The following is a 16,043-nucleotide window of genomic DNA, read 5'->3' on the forward strand; positions in this document are numbered from 1 at the left end:
CATCTGATCCACAGTCAGGTTTTGCAGGGATGAACTGTGTCTGATCCTGATGCAGTGAGAGCAGGATTATACACAGGAAATTTTGCTGAGTAAAATTTACTCTGCTGGGATAACATTTGATCCCAGTCTAAATAAAGTAAATTACACTATCATAGAGTGAATCAGCTCGACAGCTGTCACGGACTGAACGGTCCGCCTTGCCTCCACTGTGCATGTGTCACGCTGGAGCCCAGCCGCCCGTGTGTGACAGAGTTTCTCCACCCAAAGCAATCAAAGGGATTATTAACCATCAGATGACAAAGTAAAACCTCTTGAATCATTCTAAAGTCAATTTTAAGCAGAAATGAGGCTTTAAACAGTGACATATTGAAATGTCTGACGTTCAGTGAACGCATCAGCTAACAGCTTGTGCAGCTGCACCAATCTGATCGCTTCCTCCCTCTGTTATTATAAAATGGTAAATGGACAGCATTTATGTAGCGCTTTTCCATCTGCATCAGACGCTCAAAACGCTTTACAATAATGCCTCACATTCACCCCGATGTCAGGCTGCTGCCATACAAGGCGCTCACTACACACCGGGAGCAACTAGGGGCTGGGATTTGAACCAAGGATCTTCTGGTCTCAAGCCCAATGCCTTAACCACTGGACCATCACCTCCCCATGGAATAATGCTGAATTTATGCGGACAGGATTGTTGTACATAAGCTTCAGATATCTGTTGCTGAGACAGATGATGACTGGAGTGCAGATTTAAGCAAAAACGAGGTGATTATTAGTGAACCATGGCTGATGACGTAAGCACAGTGAAGGCGGAGCTGACAGAGGACCGTTCAGTCTGCGACACTATCTGTTCAATGCAAGTGGTTTTACTCCAATAAGAGTTGATTTTACACTGTTTTGAGTTGATTTAGCTCTGTGATAGAGTATAATTCATTCTGTTTGGACTGGGATCAAATGCCTAGCAGAGTAAATTTTCCTGGTTAGAGTGTCACTGTGAAGATGAAGATGATGATGAAGGACAGAGCGTTGTGTCCGCCTCTCGTCTTTGATTCCAGACTTTGTTAAGAACTAGATCAGGCCTGTACGTGGACTTGGTCCACCCCCCTTCGTCTGAGGTACAGTTCTTGTTCGTATTTCTGTAGTTGGATCATGAAGCCGGCGTTTGGGTCGATCGCATGACGAGCCGCCTTCACTTTCTGCAAAAACAAAGCAGCTTTTAAAAACCTATATTTAACTTTTTGTTCATTTTCGTTTTATTCAGGAGAACTTTTCCCCCTGAGATCTTTCCCGCTAGGCGCAGCAAGTGCTGGGGGAAAAGTTCTCCCCCAGTCCACACAAGAACCTCTGTGCACTGTCCCATGGAAAAGGCACGTTATGAGTAACGATAAACAATTCTCCTTTCTTGCCTGCAACAACAGACGAGTCGCGGTAGTAACTTTAATCAGCAGAAAGGTGAAACACGTTTGACATCTTTACATGGCTTTGACAGAGGTTGATGAATAAACTGTGAACCCACTGCTTCTAAATAACAACCAGCGGGTTCACAATCAACATGGAGAAATGATCATTTTCCCATTGCACACCCTTGGAAACAGCGTAACAGCCCAACTGCAGCGGAATTTTTTCAGGCAGCACCGTAACGGGCCATTATGCTGTTATAACACTAGCGAGAACCCTGTGGAGGTGCACTTCCGGCTCATCCTTCCACAATCGCGACATGCCGGCAGGATTTGATGTGCCTGTTCACACCGAATTTCCCTCAAACACAATAAGACTGTTTCAAATGCTGTTTTGACACTGAGAATATTCAGAATGCAGTCAGAGTCCACTTTGACTACTGTTCGATATATATCCATCTCAAACGCACCTCAACAGTTGGGTGTATGTGCTCAACATTCGGGCAGGTTGCACAACTGTTTGGAATGCTCCTCGACACTTCCTGAATGTGGATCGAATTTAGGCTCCTTCAGCCTCTAATGTGACGGGGGGTATTAGTAAAGACTGGAAGGACTTTTCTTAATTTTGCTCCCTGAGTGACACCAGAACGATGCATTTCACTTAAAAATGCACATGCCCATGAGTGTTTCTTAATTGGCTATATAGTGTGCTCCAAACGTATTGCAACACTTAATATTTCACACATTTTAATTTGTTTATGCCATTTCAAATACAAATTAATAATAAAAAAAAAAATTCAAAAATGATTTTCCTTAAACTCAAACTGAAAGCAAATCTCTACAACTCGATATAAATTAATTAAAAATATAAAAGCCAAGATGATGGGTCCCTTTGGTATAATACATGTAAATAATCAGTTTTACTAGGATCACATCTGTGAGGACAGAGTCTGAGATTAACGACCCAATTTATGCCTCAGACATCTCAAATTCACCTCATTGTCCTTTCGACAGAGATGTGTGATGACATCATCAACTCAGTCTATAACTAAGTCTTTCTCCTTCTTTTTCTTGTTATTATAGTATTTTCTGTGTTGCTGCATTTTTTAATCTTTTTGTGAACCTACTGCCCCTGTGGTTGATGGGGGTATTGCAACAGATGTGCACTGATTTTCAGATCCAAACACAGAATTGATTCTAGAGCGTAACCATACAGTCAGATCTGGCCCCACCCTTTTTTCATTGCTCACACCTGCTTCCAGCACCAATTTATTGTTGCTCTCAGAATGTTAATAAAAAAAAAATAATAAAATAATAATAATCAATCATAATAGTAACAGTTCCTGATTGGCTGGAAGGTGTCACATGATCATCGGTTTAACCTGCATCCACCAGTGCTCAGTACTGACCTCCAGGTAACCATAGCAACAGCACCCATGATGAGTCTCACCTGTAACGCCTCCACCATGGACAGCTTCTGGTGCTTCATCAGGTATGCCACACAAACAGAGGCTGAGCGGCTGCGGCCGTTCTTGCAGTAGACGACACTGTGACCTCCCCGGTTCGCCTCCTGCTGGATGGCGTCAGCACAGCGGTCAAAGTGACTGTACAAGTCTTCGTTCGGGTCATCATAGACAGGAATCCGTAGTGTTGCCACACAAACGGTGGGAAATGGCTGCTGCTTAGACACATTAATGCAGAATGTGACCGCCTCCTGCTGGATCAGCTCAGCACTGCAGCCTGAGCGGGCATTACCGATGAACAGGGAGTCGGTGATTTTACACAGCTGGAGCATGCTGGGAACTAAACAGAAGAACTGACCTTCACAGGCTTCTTTGTCACTTCAGTGATGCTCACAGGAAGCCCCACCTGCTCAGAAAAAAAGACGGAGGGGTTAATCAGTTCACCAGAGATGATTTTGATGTTTGACTCTTTGGAGGCTTCTATTCTCCCTCCTGTTTATACTGATTTACAACCCCAAATCAAAAACAGCATGGAAAATGTAAATTAAAAAAAAGAAAAACAGTTGCATATACTTTAATTTCTATTTCAGAAACTGTTTTGTTGAATTGCAGACAGTCTGAACCCAAAATATACTTCATATTTCTTTATCTAATCAACTTCCATTTCATTTGTTAATATTCATTCCTTCTTGTATTTAAGGCCTGCAACACATTGCATTTTTCATTTCAAAATTCTCCACACATTCTCTATTGCGGACAGGTCACAACATTTCAGTACCCTTACCTTCTACGTCTGCAGCCATGCCTTGGTAATATGTGCAGAATGTGGTTTTGCATTGTCTTGTTGAAAAATGCATGAACATCCCTGCAAAAGATGTCACCTTGAAGGCAGCATATGTTGTTCTAAAATCTCAGTGTATTTTCTACATTAATGCTGCCATCACAGAAGTGTAAATGAACTTTGCCAAGATCACTGACAACCCCATACCATGACAGACCCTGGCTTTTGGACTTCTTGCTGACAACAGTATGGATGGTCCTTTTTATCTTTGGTCTGTAGTATATAGTGTCCATTTCTTCATAAAAAGATCTGGAATACAGATTTGTCTGACCGCAAAACGTGTTTTCATTGTGTGATGGTCCAGCCCAGATGCCACTGAACTGAGAGACGTTGACGCTGCTTCTGGACAAGGTTAAGATAATGCTTCTTTTTTTGCACATTAAAGCTTTAACTGGCATTTGTGAATGTAATTCCATATCATAGTACTTCACAAAGGTTTCCTAAAGTAATCCCTTGCCCATGTAGTTATATCAGATATTGATGCATGATGGATTAGAGATTATGGGTGATGATGGAGTAGAGATTATTGATGTTAAATGTAGGCTGTGGTACTTACCCTTTAGGCATTGAAATTTGTCCAGATTCCTTGAACTGTTTAATGATATTATGCACTGAAGAGGGAAATATCAAATCCCTTAGTATCTTTCTTGAACATTATTTTTAAACATTTGAATAATTTTCTCACACATTTGTTGACAAACTGGAGATTCTCTGATCTTTGGTCCTCAGAGACTGAGCCTGTGATGGATACTGCTTTTGTACCAAATCACAATCACTTGTTTGAAATAACAATTATATAATTTTTACCTCATTACTCACCCTAAATTGCCTCCATCCCAACTTTTGTTGGGATGTGTTGCAGGCCTGAAAGGCAGGAAGGGCTGTATATTAAGAAATTAAATGAAAAAAAAAGGAAATATCTTTGGTCCGTACGGTCTGTAATGAAATACAAGTCAAAATAAATGTAAGAGAAAGGTCCCACAGCTGATTCAGGTGACTGCCCAGCATGGTTAACATTTCTTTTGCAGAAATACTTGACTCGCTCTGTTAAAAAGCCCTACCAAAGTAAAGGAAACAGCCTTTTGCACCAGCACTATTTTAGGAAATACTCTGAGAAAATGGAGTCATATCAGACAGATGATACACAAAAGCACCTGTTACTCATTTAGACAACCCGATATGCAGTAATCAGGCCTTCATCCCTGGTATGAGTGACTCAGGCTTGTGATGTGGCAACAGAAAGGGATCAGTGACTTAAATACATAAATGGTCATTTTGCTTCTTTTGCTCAGCGTCAGAGTTTGTACAGCATCCCCACGTCCAATCTGTCCAGGTATCTTCAAATACACTCAACAAAAATATAAATGCAACACTTTTGGTTTTGCTCCCATTTTGTATGAGATGAACTCAAAGATCTAAAACTTTTTCCACATACACAATATCACCATTTCCCTCAAATATTGTTCACAAACCAGTCTAAATCTGTGATAGTGAGCACTTCTCCTTTGCTGAGATAATCCATCCCACCTCACAGGTGTGCCATATCAAGATGCTGATTAGACACCATGATTAGTGCACAGGTGTGCCTTAGACTGCCCACAATAAAAGGCCACTCTGAAAGGTGCAGTTTTGTTTTATTGGGGGGGGGGGGGGGTACCAGTCAGTATCTGGTGTGACCACCATTTGCCTCATGCAGTGCAACACATCTCCTTTGCATAGAGTTGATCAGGTTGTCAATTGTGGCCTGTGGAATGTTGGTCCACTCCTCTTCAATGGCTGTGCGAAGTTGCTGGATATTGGCAGGAACTGGTACACGCTGTCGTATACGCCGGTCCAGAGCATCCCAAACATGCTGAATGGGTGACATGTCCGGTGAGTATGCCGGCCATGCAAGAACTGGGACATTTTCAGCTTCCAAGAATTGTGTACAGATCCTTGCAACATGGGGCCGTGCATTATCCTGCTGCAACATGAGGTGATGTTCTTGGATGTATGGCACAACAATGGGCCTCAGGATCTCGTCACAGTATCTCTGTGCATTCAAAATGCCATCAATAAAATGCACCTGTGTTCTTCATCCATAACAGACGCCTGCCCATACCATAACCCCACCGCCACCATGGGCCACTCGATCCACAACACTGACATCAGAAAACCGCTCACCCAAACGACGCCACACACGCTGTCTGCCATCTGCCCTGGACAGTGTGAACCGGGATTCATCCGTGAAGAGAACACCTCTCCAACGTGCCAAACGCCAGCGAATGTGAGCATTTGCCCACTCAAGTCGGTTACGACGACGAACTGGAGTCAGGTCGAGACCCCGATGAGGACGATGAGCATACAGATGAGCTTCCCTGAGACGGTTTCTGACAGTTTGTGCAGAAATTCTTTGGTTATGCAAACCGATTGTTTCAGCAGCTGTCCGAGTGGCTGGTCTCAGATGATCTTGGAGGTGAACATGCTGGATGTGAAGGTCCTGGGCTGGTGTGGTTACACGTGGTCTGCGGTTGTGAGGCTGGTTGGATGTACTGCCAAATTCTCTGAAACGCCTTTGCAGATGGCTTATGGTAGAGAAATGAACATTCAATACACGAGCAACAGCTCTGGTTGACATTCCTGCTGTCAGCATGCCAATTGTACGCTCCCTCAAATCTTGCAACATCTGTGGCATTGTGCTGTGTGATAAAACTGCACCTTTCAGAGTGGCCTTTTATTGTGGGCAGTCTAAGGCACACCTGTGCACTAATCATGGTGTCTAATCAGCATCTTGATATGGCACACCTGTGAGGTGGGATGGATTATCTCAGCAAAGGAGAAGTGCTCACTATCACAGATTTAGACTGGTTTGTGAACAATATTTGAGGGAAATGGTGATATTGTGTATGTGGAAAAAGTTTTAGATCTTTGAGTTCATCTCATACAAAATGGGAGCAAAACCAAAAGTGTTGCGTTTATATTTTTGTTGAGCGTATATGAAGAAATGATATACCAGTAAGCATGTACACTGTTACCAAATCCAACCATGCTATGAAACCTTCAATGCCATCAACAGGTGTCACCCTCTCAAATGTGGGCCATGTCTGATTTCTATCAGCAGCATCTATGGATTCCTCTGCTCACAGACAGGTACGGGCCAGCGAGCTGAATGAGGAGATAAGTGAGCGTTTTTGGGAACAATGTCTGGCAAACATAAATGACTGTTCAGTAAATGTCCAACTCAATCTGATGCTGTTCAAGATGCTACATTGTTTGTACTATTATAAGTTTGGCCCATCAACATCATCACTCTGCAACAGATGTAAGATGTTTGAGGGAATGCTTGGGCAATACTCTTTGGTCTTGTACAAAGTTGTCACCTTACTCGTCTGATATTTTTCAATGTTTCTCTAACGCATTTAAAAAGAACTGGAAACCAGATCCACTTATTGCTGTCTTAGGTGGGACAGGGACTCTACTTATGGCCAATACATACCAAGTTCAAGCTGTATCCTTAAGTACGGCTGTTGGGAAAAAATTAATTTTGCATATGTGGAAAAACAACTGCACCAAGCTAAGAAATGTGGCTCAGGGAAAATGGGGAATGTGTTATTTCTGGAAAGGATCAAAAACCATATAACAATGATAGATTAAAAAAATAGTTTGATAAGATCTGTCACCCTCTACTAGTGTATTTAAATGGACAAGTCTGACAAACTCCTGCTGTTTTACTTTTGCAAATTTTGACCAATGTTTTCTTTGCAATCTATTTTTGTATTTATTCAATTTTTACATTCATGATTGTGTTGAATGAATATGTGCTTTGTTCTACTTATAACCTAAATAATAAAAAATATTTAAAAAATAAATAAATGTAAGAATCAGTGATATTCTTTTTTTTTTTTTTTTTTACATTTTACATACCTTCCCAACTTTTTCTCATTTGGGGTTCATTTTATGGATCATCTCTTCAGAGATTCTCACATTTTTACGAGACACATTTATCATCATTTTCATGTTTGGGCTGTTACAGATGGAGAACACTATCTGTTTTAAGACATATTCTGCCAGTTTAACATTTTTGTTAATTTTATTAAAGCTGTACAGCCTTTCAGATTTCACAAAACTGACCAAATGTAGTTTCTGCTGAAATCCAAGCATTATAATGTCGGTTTATTTTTGAAACGTGTGGCAATATTACATATTTGTCTGTGGAGAATTCCACAGTGAACACTTTATTTTCCTTTTAACACTGTCTGCAGTGTTAAAAGTGATGACGGAGTGCCACCATCACTTTTAACACTGCAGACAGTGTTAAAAGTGATGGCGGCAGTGATGGCGGCGCTCTGGCAACAGCCAGTGAATCACGGTGGTCCTCCATCTGGCAAGTAAATAGAAATTGATGTTTTTTACTGAAAGGCTATGATACAGTCACATCTTATACATAATTTGTGATTGACTTTCAAATGTTTTTGCAGATTTTTGAGTGGAGACATTTATTTTTAAATTATTGGTTTTACTTATATGTTGAATGGATATATAAACAGACTTTGATTTAAAAATCCCTTCAGTTTTAATCATTTTTATTTATTTAAATTTTACTCCGATAACTTGGCAGTTAAATATAATTTCTATAAAGGTAGAAATATATTAAGAATCGAATCTTTGTATTAAGATCAGTTTTAGAGCTGTTAATTTACTGTTGTTTGAACTCATAATTAAACGTCACATAAACAACAAACAAAATCATAAATAAACAAAATCACAAACCTCTGCGTGGAAGAGAGGTCACGTGAGATATTTCCAATCCTTAAAATAACGGACAGAGTGAGTGGTCAGTGAAGGCACCACTCTCAGAACAACACAAAGCGTGCGTACGCGCACGCATACACGCACACACCTTTCAACTGATCGAGTCCAGCGGGTTTCAGCTGTTCAGACGTGCCGGTGTTCGGTTCTGGTTCTGCTCGGATCTCCTCTGGATCTTGAACGCTGTGATTAGCTCTGCACAGACGGCTACTCTGGGTCCTAGCGCCGCCCACATCTTAACTGACAGCGCCATATGGACCGATTTCCGTGTATGGAAGCCTATTAGTGCCGATATTAATGAGTTGCTTTAAGGGGTGGGGAGCAAGAAAAAAAGAAACTGCAGAGGTGCTAATCTGGATATGCAAAATAGATTTTAGCTTTGTTTATTATCACATACAAGACAACATGATTTATCACATAACTGTCCAGAGTAAGTGCACCTGCTTTCATAACAAAGTTACCGGTTCAGGACCACCCAGGCCCATTGTCCATGTAACGTGAAGGTACAGTTGTGCTCAAAGGTTTACATCCCCCTGTTCTTAATACTGTGTGTTAAATGTGATTCTGTAACACTCTTATTTTGATACGGAATGTTATCAATATGTATATGGTTCAGCCAATCAGTCTCATTGATGTGATGTAGCGTGTGATGTAATCACGCATCCTATGCAGTTGAGTTCAGCATGTCCTGAAGAGTGGCCATGCTCAAGTTTATTAAAGAAAAGATAATTGTGAAACTACGCTCCACTTATTATTCACCACGTAGGTAAAGTCTGCGCAAGTCGGACACCTTAACAGGTTATGGGCCCAGGGCTGAAGATGAGCGAGTGTGAGTAGTAAGTTAGTTAAGCGTGACGTATTAAGCGCTAAAGTTTGGAGCTGAGAAGAAAAATTGGCAGGGTCACGGTGAAAGATGGCTAGCCGAGCCACTGGAGTTCCAGCACCACAGCTGCTGTTCGACGGGTCCGAGGAGAAATATGACCTGTGGGAAACACGGTTTTTAAGTTGCCTACACATCCTGAAGCTAAAAGGGACAATATTAGACGAACCACCTCAGTCTAACAACGATGACCGGCGAAAGAATGCTGACTGCTACGCCGAACTGGTAAGGCTAATCGACGACAAAAGCCTTTCCCTAATCAGACACAAGGCTGCTGAAGATGGCAGAAAAGCACTAAAGATACTGAGAGAACATTACGCCGGGAAAAGCAAACTGAGAATCATTAACATGTACATATCGCTGACAAAATTATGAATGGAGGGAAAAGAGACTGTTACAGTCTATTTGATAAGGGCAGAGAACATCATTACAGCATTAAGAGAAGCAGGGGAAACCCTCAGTGATGGACTGATCGTGGCCATGGTACTAGGCGGGCTACCAGACTCGTTTAAGCCGCTAGCTGTGCATGTGACACAGAACGAAGAAAATGTCACATTCGCCGACTTCAAGAGAAGGCTGCGAGTTTATGAAGAGTCGGAGAAAATGAAAATGACAGAACAGTACAGATAATGTGATGAAGACGCATGCAAGACAGGGCAAAGGCCAAAGCAAACCAGAAAGTAGCAGAAAAGATGAAGATGCAGACATTACGTGCTACAAGTGTGGAACAAAGGGGCACAGGGTGCGAAAATGCTACAGGAAAGTGTGGTGCGGTTACTGCAAGAACGCCACGCATGCAGAGTCACATGGGCAAGATGGCGCCAGGAAATTTGCGGAGAAGTAAGATGGAGACCACGATTCCCTCTTCATGGCCAAGTACGTCCAGAGAGAGAGAGACCACCGGGCAATGTAAAGATGAAGGGGATTATGGTGGACGCAGGAGCAACTTCCCACGTCGTGAACGACATCAACAAGTTCGAGAGCTTCGACCACTCGTTCCAGCTAAGCACCCACTCCGTGGAGTTAGCGGATGGAAGCAAGTGCAGCGGGATGGCGCAACAGAGAGGAACCGCGGTGATCCACCTGCTAGACAGCGCTGGAAAGCAACGCAGAGCGCAGCTACAGGATGTACTCTACATGCCTTCATTCCCACACGACATCTTCTCAGTGTCAAGAGCAACCAATGGAGGCGTGACGGTGATCTTCGAGAAAGGGGACAGTATACTCACCAAAGACGGTCGCAGGTTTGACATACATTTAAGTGGTAACTTGTATTACTTACCAACTGTTGAGAATGATGCTGACCAATGTAAAGTGTGTCATGATGTACAGACCTGGCATCAGATATTGGGTCATTGTAATTATGAGGATGTGAAAAATTTACAAGGTGTGGCGAAGGGCATGGAGATTAAGGGAGGTTCATCTGGGTTGAATCAGTCATGTGAGGTGTGCACACAAGGAAAATTCACACAGACACGATATAGGGAGCCAGATAGGAAAGCAAAGAAGCCCCTAGAGCTAGTACACTGATTTAGCAGGCCCCATGCGTACGCCGAGCATGGAAGGGCACCAATATGTGCAGTCCTCTACGGATGATTATTCAGGCACTATGTTCGTGTACTTTCTCAGTCAAGGCCACAGAAAAATTCTTGGCAGATGTAGCCCCCTACAGGCAAGTCAAGTGTATCCGTTCAGATAACGGCACTGAATTTACATGTCACGACTTTCAGACATTGTTAACCAAAAACAGGATTAGACACGAGACATCTGCGCCTTACTCGCCCCACCAAAATGGCACTGCAGAAAGAGGATGGAGAACACTCTATGAAATGAGCAGATGCCTACTGATTGAAAGCGAGTTACCTGATAACTTGTGGAACAACGCTGTTCAGACCTCCGCATATGTGAGGAATAGGTGCTACAATAGGCGCACAAAGAAGACAGCATACGAGCTGTTCACAGGCAATGTACCCAACCTGTCCAAATTACAGAAATTCGGATCTGCGTGTTTTGCTTACAAGCAAGGGAAGGACAAAATGGAATCTCGATGTGAGCAAGGGGTTTTCATAGGCTATGATAAAAACAGCCCGGTGTACCTAGTGTACTACCCAGACACAGAGAAGGTCCAAAAGCATAGGTTGGTGAAATTCACAGCTAAGACAAATAAAAAGGGTACACAGACAGCTGAGTCAGAAACAGATTATGGGGACATGCATACCATGGTTGACAACACTGATGAGAGGGTTGATGAGAAACCTGAAAATGCACAAGGTCAGAGTGTTCAAAGTGGTGGTGTTGGTGCTTCACCTGAAAAGACTGAACGCACACAGCCAGGTGAAGTCACAGAGACTGTAAACAGAAAGAACCCACCAAGAGCCAAAAGGAGACCGGCTCACCTATAGGACTATGAGACAGGTGACACAGAGAACAATCTAAACACTTGCATGGACTTTTGTTACAGGGCAGTTTGCGATGTGTCTCATACTTACCAGGATGCCATTGTGTCAACCAAAGCAAGTTAGTGGAAAGCTGCTATGAGAGAGGAGATGCAATCTCTCAAGGAGAACGAAGCCTTCACCCTGACCCAGTTGCCACCAGGCAAACAGACACTGGGGGATAAATGGGTTTATGCGCTGAAAACAGAAATTGATGGGTCTGACAAATAAATGCAAGGCAAGGTTCATAGCAAAAGGCTACAGTCAGAAACCAGGTACCGATTATGATGAAACATTCTCGTCCACAGCTGACATAACGAGTGTGAGGGTTGTGATGCAAAAAGCAGTCCAGGATGACCTAGTCTTACACCAGATGGATGTTAAGACAGCTTATTTGCACGCTCCAACTGATTGTGAAATTTATATGGAGCAACCTGAGGGTTTTGAGAAGAAATCAGATACGGGTGAGAAACTAGTGTACAAGCTACAGAAATCCATTTACGGGTTAAAACAATCAGGGATAAATTGGAATGCAATGTTGCACACATGCTTGGTTGAGAATGATTTCATGCAAAACTCTGTTGATACATGTGTGTATACACGGGAAAGAAACAATGAGAAAGTAATCCTAATAATTTGGGTTGATGATCTCATCATTGGCAGCACGGTGGTATAGTGGTTAGCACTGTTGCCTCACAGCGAGAAGGTCGTGGGTTCAATTCCCGTGGCCTTTCTGTGTGGAGTTTGCATGTTCTCCCTGTGTGTGCGTGGGTTTCTTCCGGGTGCTCCGGTTTCCTCCCACATCCAAAGACATGCGGGTTAGGTGGATTGGAGTCTTTCAAATTGTCCGTAGGTGGGTGTGTGGGTGTGTCTGTGTTTGTTTGTATGTTTGTGGCCCTGCGACAGACTGGCGTCCTGTCCTGGGTGTACCCCGCCTCGCGCTCTATGACTGCTGGGATAGGCTCCAGCCCCCCGCGACCCTTGATTGGACTAAGCGGTAGAAGATGGATGGATCTCATCATTGCTGCTAACAATGAAAGTGTGATGAAAAATTTGAAGCGGATGCTTACTGAAAGGTTTAAAATGAAAGACATGGCAAAACTGAAACATTTCCTGGGGATTGATTTTGAACAAACAGATGGTGTAGTGAAAATGTCACAGGAGAGATTTGTGAAAAAGGTTATAGACAGATTTGGGATGCAGGATTGCAAGTCTAGAGAAACACCATGTGAACCAAAACTTGAATACACAGAAAATGCAGAAAAAATGCAAGAGCCAAGAAAGTACAGGGAGGCAGTAGGAAGTTTAATTTACTTGTCCACATGCACTAGAGCAGACATTAGTTTTGTGGTCAGTAAACTCTCCCAGCACTTTGCTGAACCAACTGTTGAGCACTGGAACACTGTTAAACATGTGTTCAGATACCTCAAAGGTACAATGGAAAAGGGATTGTACTTCAGGAGAAATGACACAGAAAAACTGGGTAGCTCTTTGATTTCCTGGAAAACAAGAAAACAACCAACAGTGGCTTTATCAACCTGTGAGGCAGAATATATGGCCTTAGCATCAGCCATACAGGAAGGCATTTACCTAGAGCAACACACAGTTATCAATATGCACAGACAAAGGTGTACGAAGACAACCAAGGTGCCATAACATTGGCCAAGAACCCAGTGAACAGACAGCGGTGTAAGCATATTGACATTAAGTACCACTTCATCAGGGAAAATGTAAACAATGGAAGGTTTATTTTGGAGTATTGTCCTACTGAGCAAATGATTGCTGATGTTTTGACCAAGCCAGCTACTAAGCTGAAGTTGAGAGATTTTTCAAGAAGCATGTTTGGTAATTGAATGTAATGGAATGTTTTGCTTCAGGTTTAATGAGTAGTTATTTTGTTTTCTATGTGATGTGATGAGATAAGAGCGAGTGGGGGTGTTAAACGTGATTCTGTAACGCTCTTATTTTGATACAGAATGTTATCAGTATGTATATGGTTCAGCCAATCAGTCTCATTGATGTGATGTAGCGTGTGATGTAATCACGCATCCTATGCAGTTGAGTTCAGCATGTCCTGAAGAGCGGCCATGCTCAAATTTAATAAAGAAAAGATAATTGTGAAACTACACTCCGCTTATTATTCACCACGTAGTAGGTAAAGTCTGCGCAAGTCGGACACCTTAACACTGTGTATTGCCCCCTTTAACATCAATGACAGCTTGGAGTCTTTTGTGGTAGTTGTGGACGAGGTTCTCTGATGGTAAAGCTGCGACTGAATATGTTTCGGACTTTATTTACATAAATTACAAAGAAATACAAACAGTATGGCACTCTATGGTAAATCTGCATAGAGTAGACAGTTCTCAAAAACTGAGTGACTGTGCAAGAAGTAGAACAGTGAGGAAAGCCACCAAGACACCCAGACAACACAGAAGAAGTTACAGGCTTACAGTAGTGCTCAGAATAATAGTAGTGTTATGTGACTAAAAAGATTAATCCAGGTTTTGAGTATATTTCTTATTGTTACATGGGAAACAAGGTACCAGTAGATTCAGTAGATTCTCACAAATCTAACAAGACCAAGCATTCATGATATGCACACTCTTAAGGCTATGAAATTGGGCTGTTAGTAAAAAAAAAAAAGTAGAAAAGGGGGTGTTCACAATAATAGTAGTGTGGCATTCAGTCAGTGAGTTTGTCAATTTTGTGGAACAAACAGGTGTGAATCAGGTGTCCCCTATTTAAGGATGAAGCCAGCACCTGTTGAACATGCTTTTCTCTTTGAAAGCCTGAGGAAAATGGGTTATTCAAGACATTGTTCAGAAGAACAGTGTAGTTTGATTAAAAAGTTGATTGGAGAGGGGAAAACTTATACGCAGGTGTTGGAATCAGTGTTGAAACAGATTTAGGCAAATTTGATGCAACCTGATTGTTTCTTAAAACCCGAGTTCATGCTGATCCTGAACATCAAAATAATCACTAGGAAAGATGTACAATTACAAAACAAACAAAAAACATACCAACCACTCAAACCAATTACTGTATATTAAAAAAATAGGTAGAAGTTAAAAAAATTGGTAGAAAAATTCAAATTCTAAAATATGTTTCATTTTGAAATACAACAGTTAAAAAAACAATACCAACAGCTTTTTCAGCTTCAACAAAAAATACTCTTTATGAAGTTACAATTTTAAAACAAATTAGTACAATAAATCACAAACTCCAAAATGTTTAATTCCTCAGTACAATTTAGTTTAAAACTAAATATTAAAAAAATCATGATAATTGATTCAAAACAGAAAATGGTGTTTACATTATTACTTTTAAATCTTTTTAAGGTCTAAGTGACATTTAAACACACTTTGAAAAACCTACAGTAATCAAGATTATCATAAAGTATTTTTTATACAATTATTACAACTCTTCAATTACATTGTTTATTTATATGGAGCCAAATCATAAGCTCTGGACCAGGACTAAACACAGCACACTGGTAAGTGTGCTCATCACATCATTTAATATGTTAGTTATATATGTATTTCTGATGCATTATATTTCAACATTTAAAAATTAAGTGATGAATAAATAAACATTTTAAGGTGTTCTGGTTCTGATAAACTGCGGGCTGTAAAGAAAAAAAATGGCCACATAATGATAATTTAAATATTATTCAGGTCCAGATAAATACAAACCAGTGAAAATAAAGCATTTTAAAATGTGAAAAAACAGCAGTGATTCACACAAGATATAAAATATGAATAAATTAGAAATGCTTTTAAATCAATGACAAAAACCCAAAAGCCAGTGAAGGGAGTGATTTTTATTTGATGGAAAGTCTTCACACATGCAAAGAGCAAAGCTGTGGCATCGTCAACATTTTATTAGCAAACGACAAACAGGAATTAAAAGATCAATCTGTTTCTGTACATGTCCAAGTACTCTACAATATATACGTTTATACAGATGGATTAAAATTCATGTCGTTAGTACAGCAGTCGCAAACATAATTCAAGTCTGTTACAGCGCCACCATCTGGCCAACGTTCACACTTTGCTTCAAATGTGAACATCAACTTTATTAAAAATAAAATAACTTCACATTTTATGCAGAGAATTGGTGAAAACAAAAATAATTTATGGCCAAATTTAAGCTTAAATATTAGTTTGACAGAGTTTAACTTGAATCCAGCAGTTAAAAGCAAATGAGTTCATAATCAACTGAAAAGATTTTCAACAC

At 41.1% G+C, this 16,043-nt stretch overlaps 1 protein-coding gene across 2 annotated transcripts; it reads right to left on the reverse strand.

Annotated features, from left to right (window-relative positions):
• Positions 1–854: 854 nt before the first annotated feature.
• Positions 855–8,669, reverse strand: dusp28 (dual specificity phosphatase 28). 2 transcript variants are annotated; one of them, XM_034183344.1, is made up of 3 exons: positions 8,584–8,669; positions 2,851–3,203; positions 855–1,199 (listed from the first exon to the last, which is right to left on the reverse strand). In XM_034183344.1, exons 2-3 carry the CDS (start codon positions 3,193–3,195, stop codon positions 1,077–1,079), a joined length of 468 nt encoding a protein of 155 aa, XP_034039235.1. In that variant the 5' UTR covers positions 3,196–3,203; positions 8,584–8,669; the 3' UTR covers positions 855–1,076. The 2 variants fall into 2 exon arrangements, with proteins under 2 accessions (XP_034039235.1, XP_034039234.1); XM_034183343.1 differs by having other exon boundaries at positions 2,851–3,269.
• Positions 8,670–16,043: the final 7,374 nt, after the last annotated feature.

This window comes from Thalassophryne amazonica, chromosome 12, assembly GCF_902500255.1.
Source record: "Thalassophryne amazonica chromosome 12, fThaAma1.1, whole genome shotgun sequence".
Lineage (NCBI taxonomy): Eukaryota > Metazoa > Chordata > Actinopteri > Batrachoidiformes > Batrachoididae > Thalassophryne > Thalassophryne amazonica.

Coding starts and splice junctions, on each gene's coding strand:
- dusp28 (XM_034183344.1), bottom strand. CDS start 3,195: ATGCTCCAGCTGTGTAAAATCACCGACTCCCTGTTCATCGGTAATGCC. Junction 1,200..2,850: donor CCATGGTGGAGGCGTTACAG/GTGAGACTCATC, acceptor TTGTTTTTGCAG/AAAGTGAAGGCGGCTCGTCA.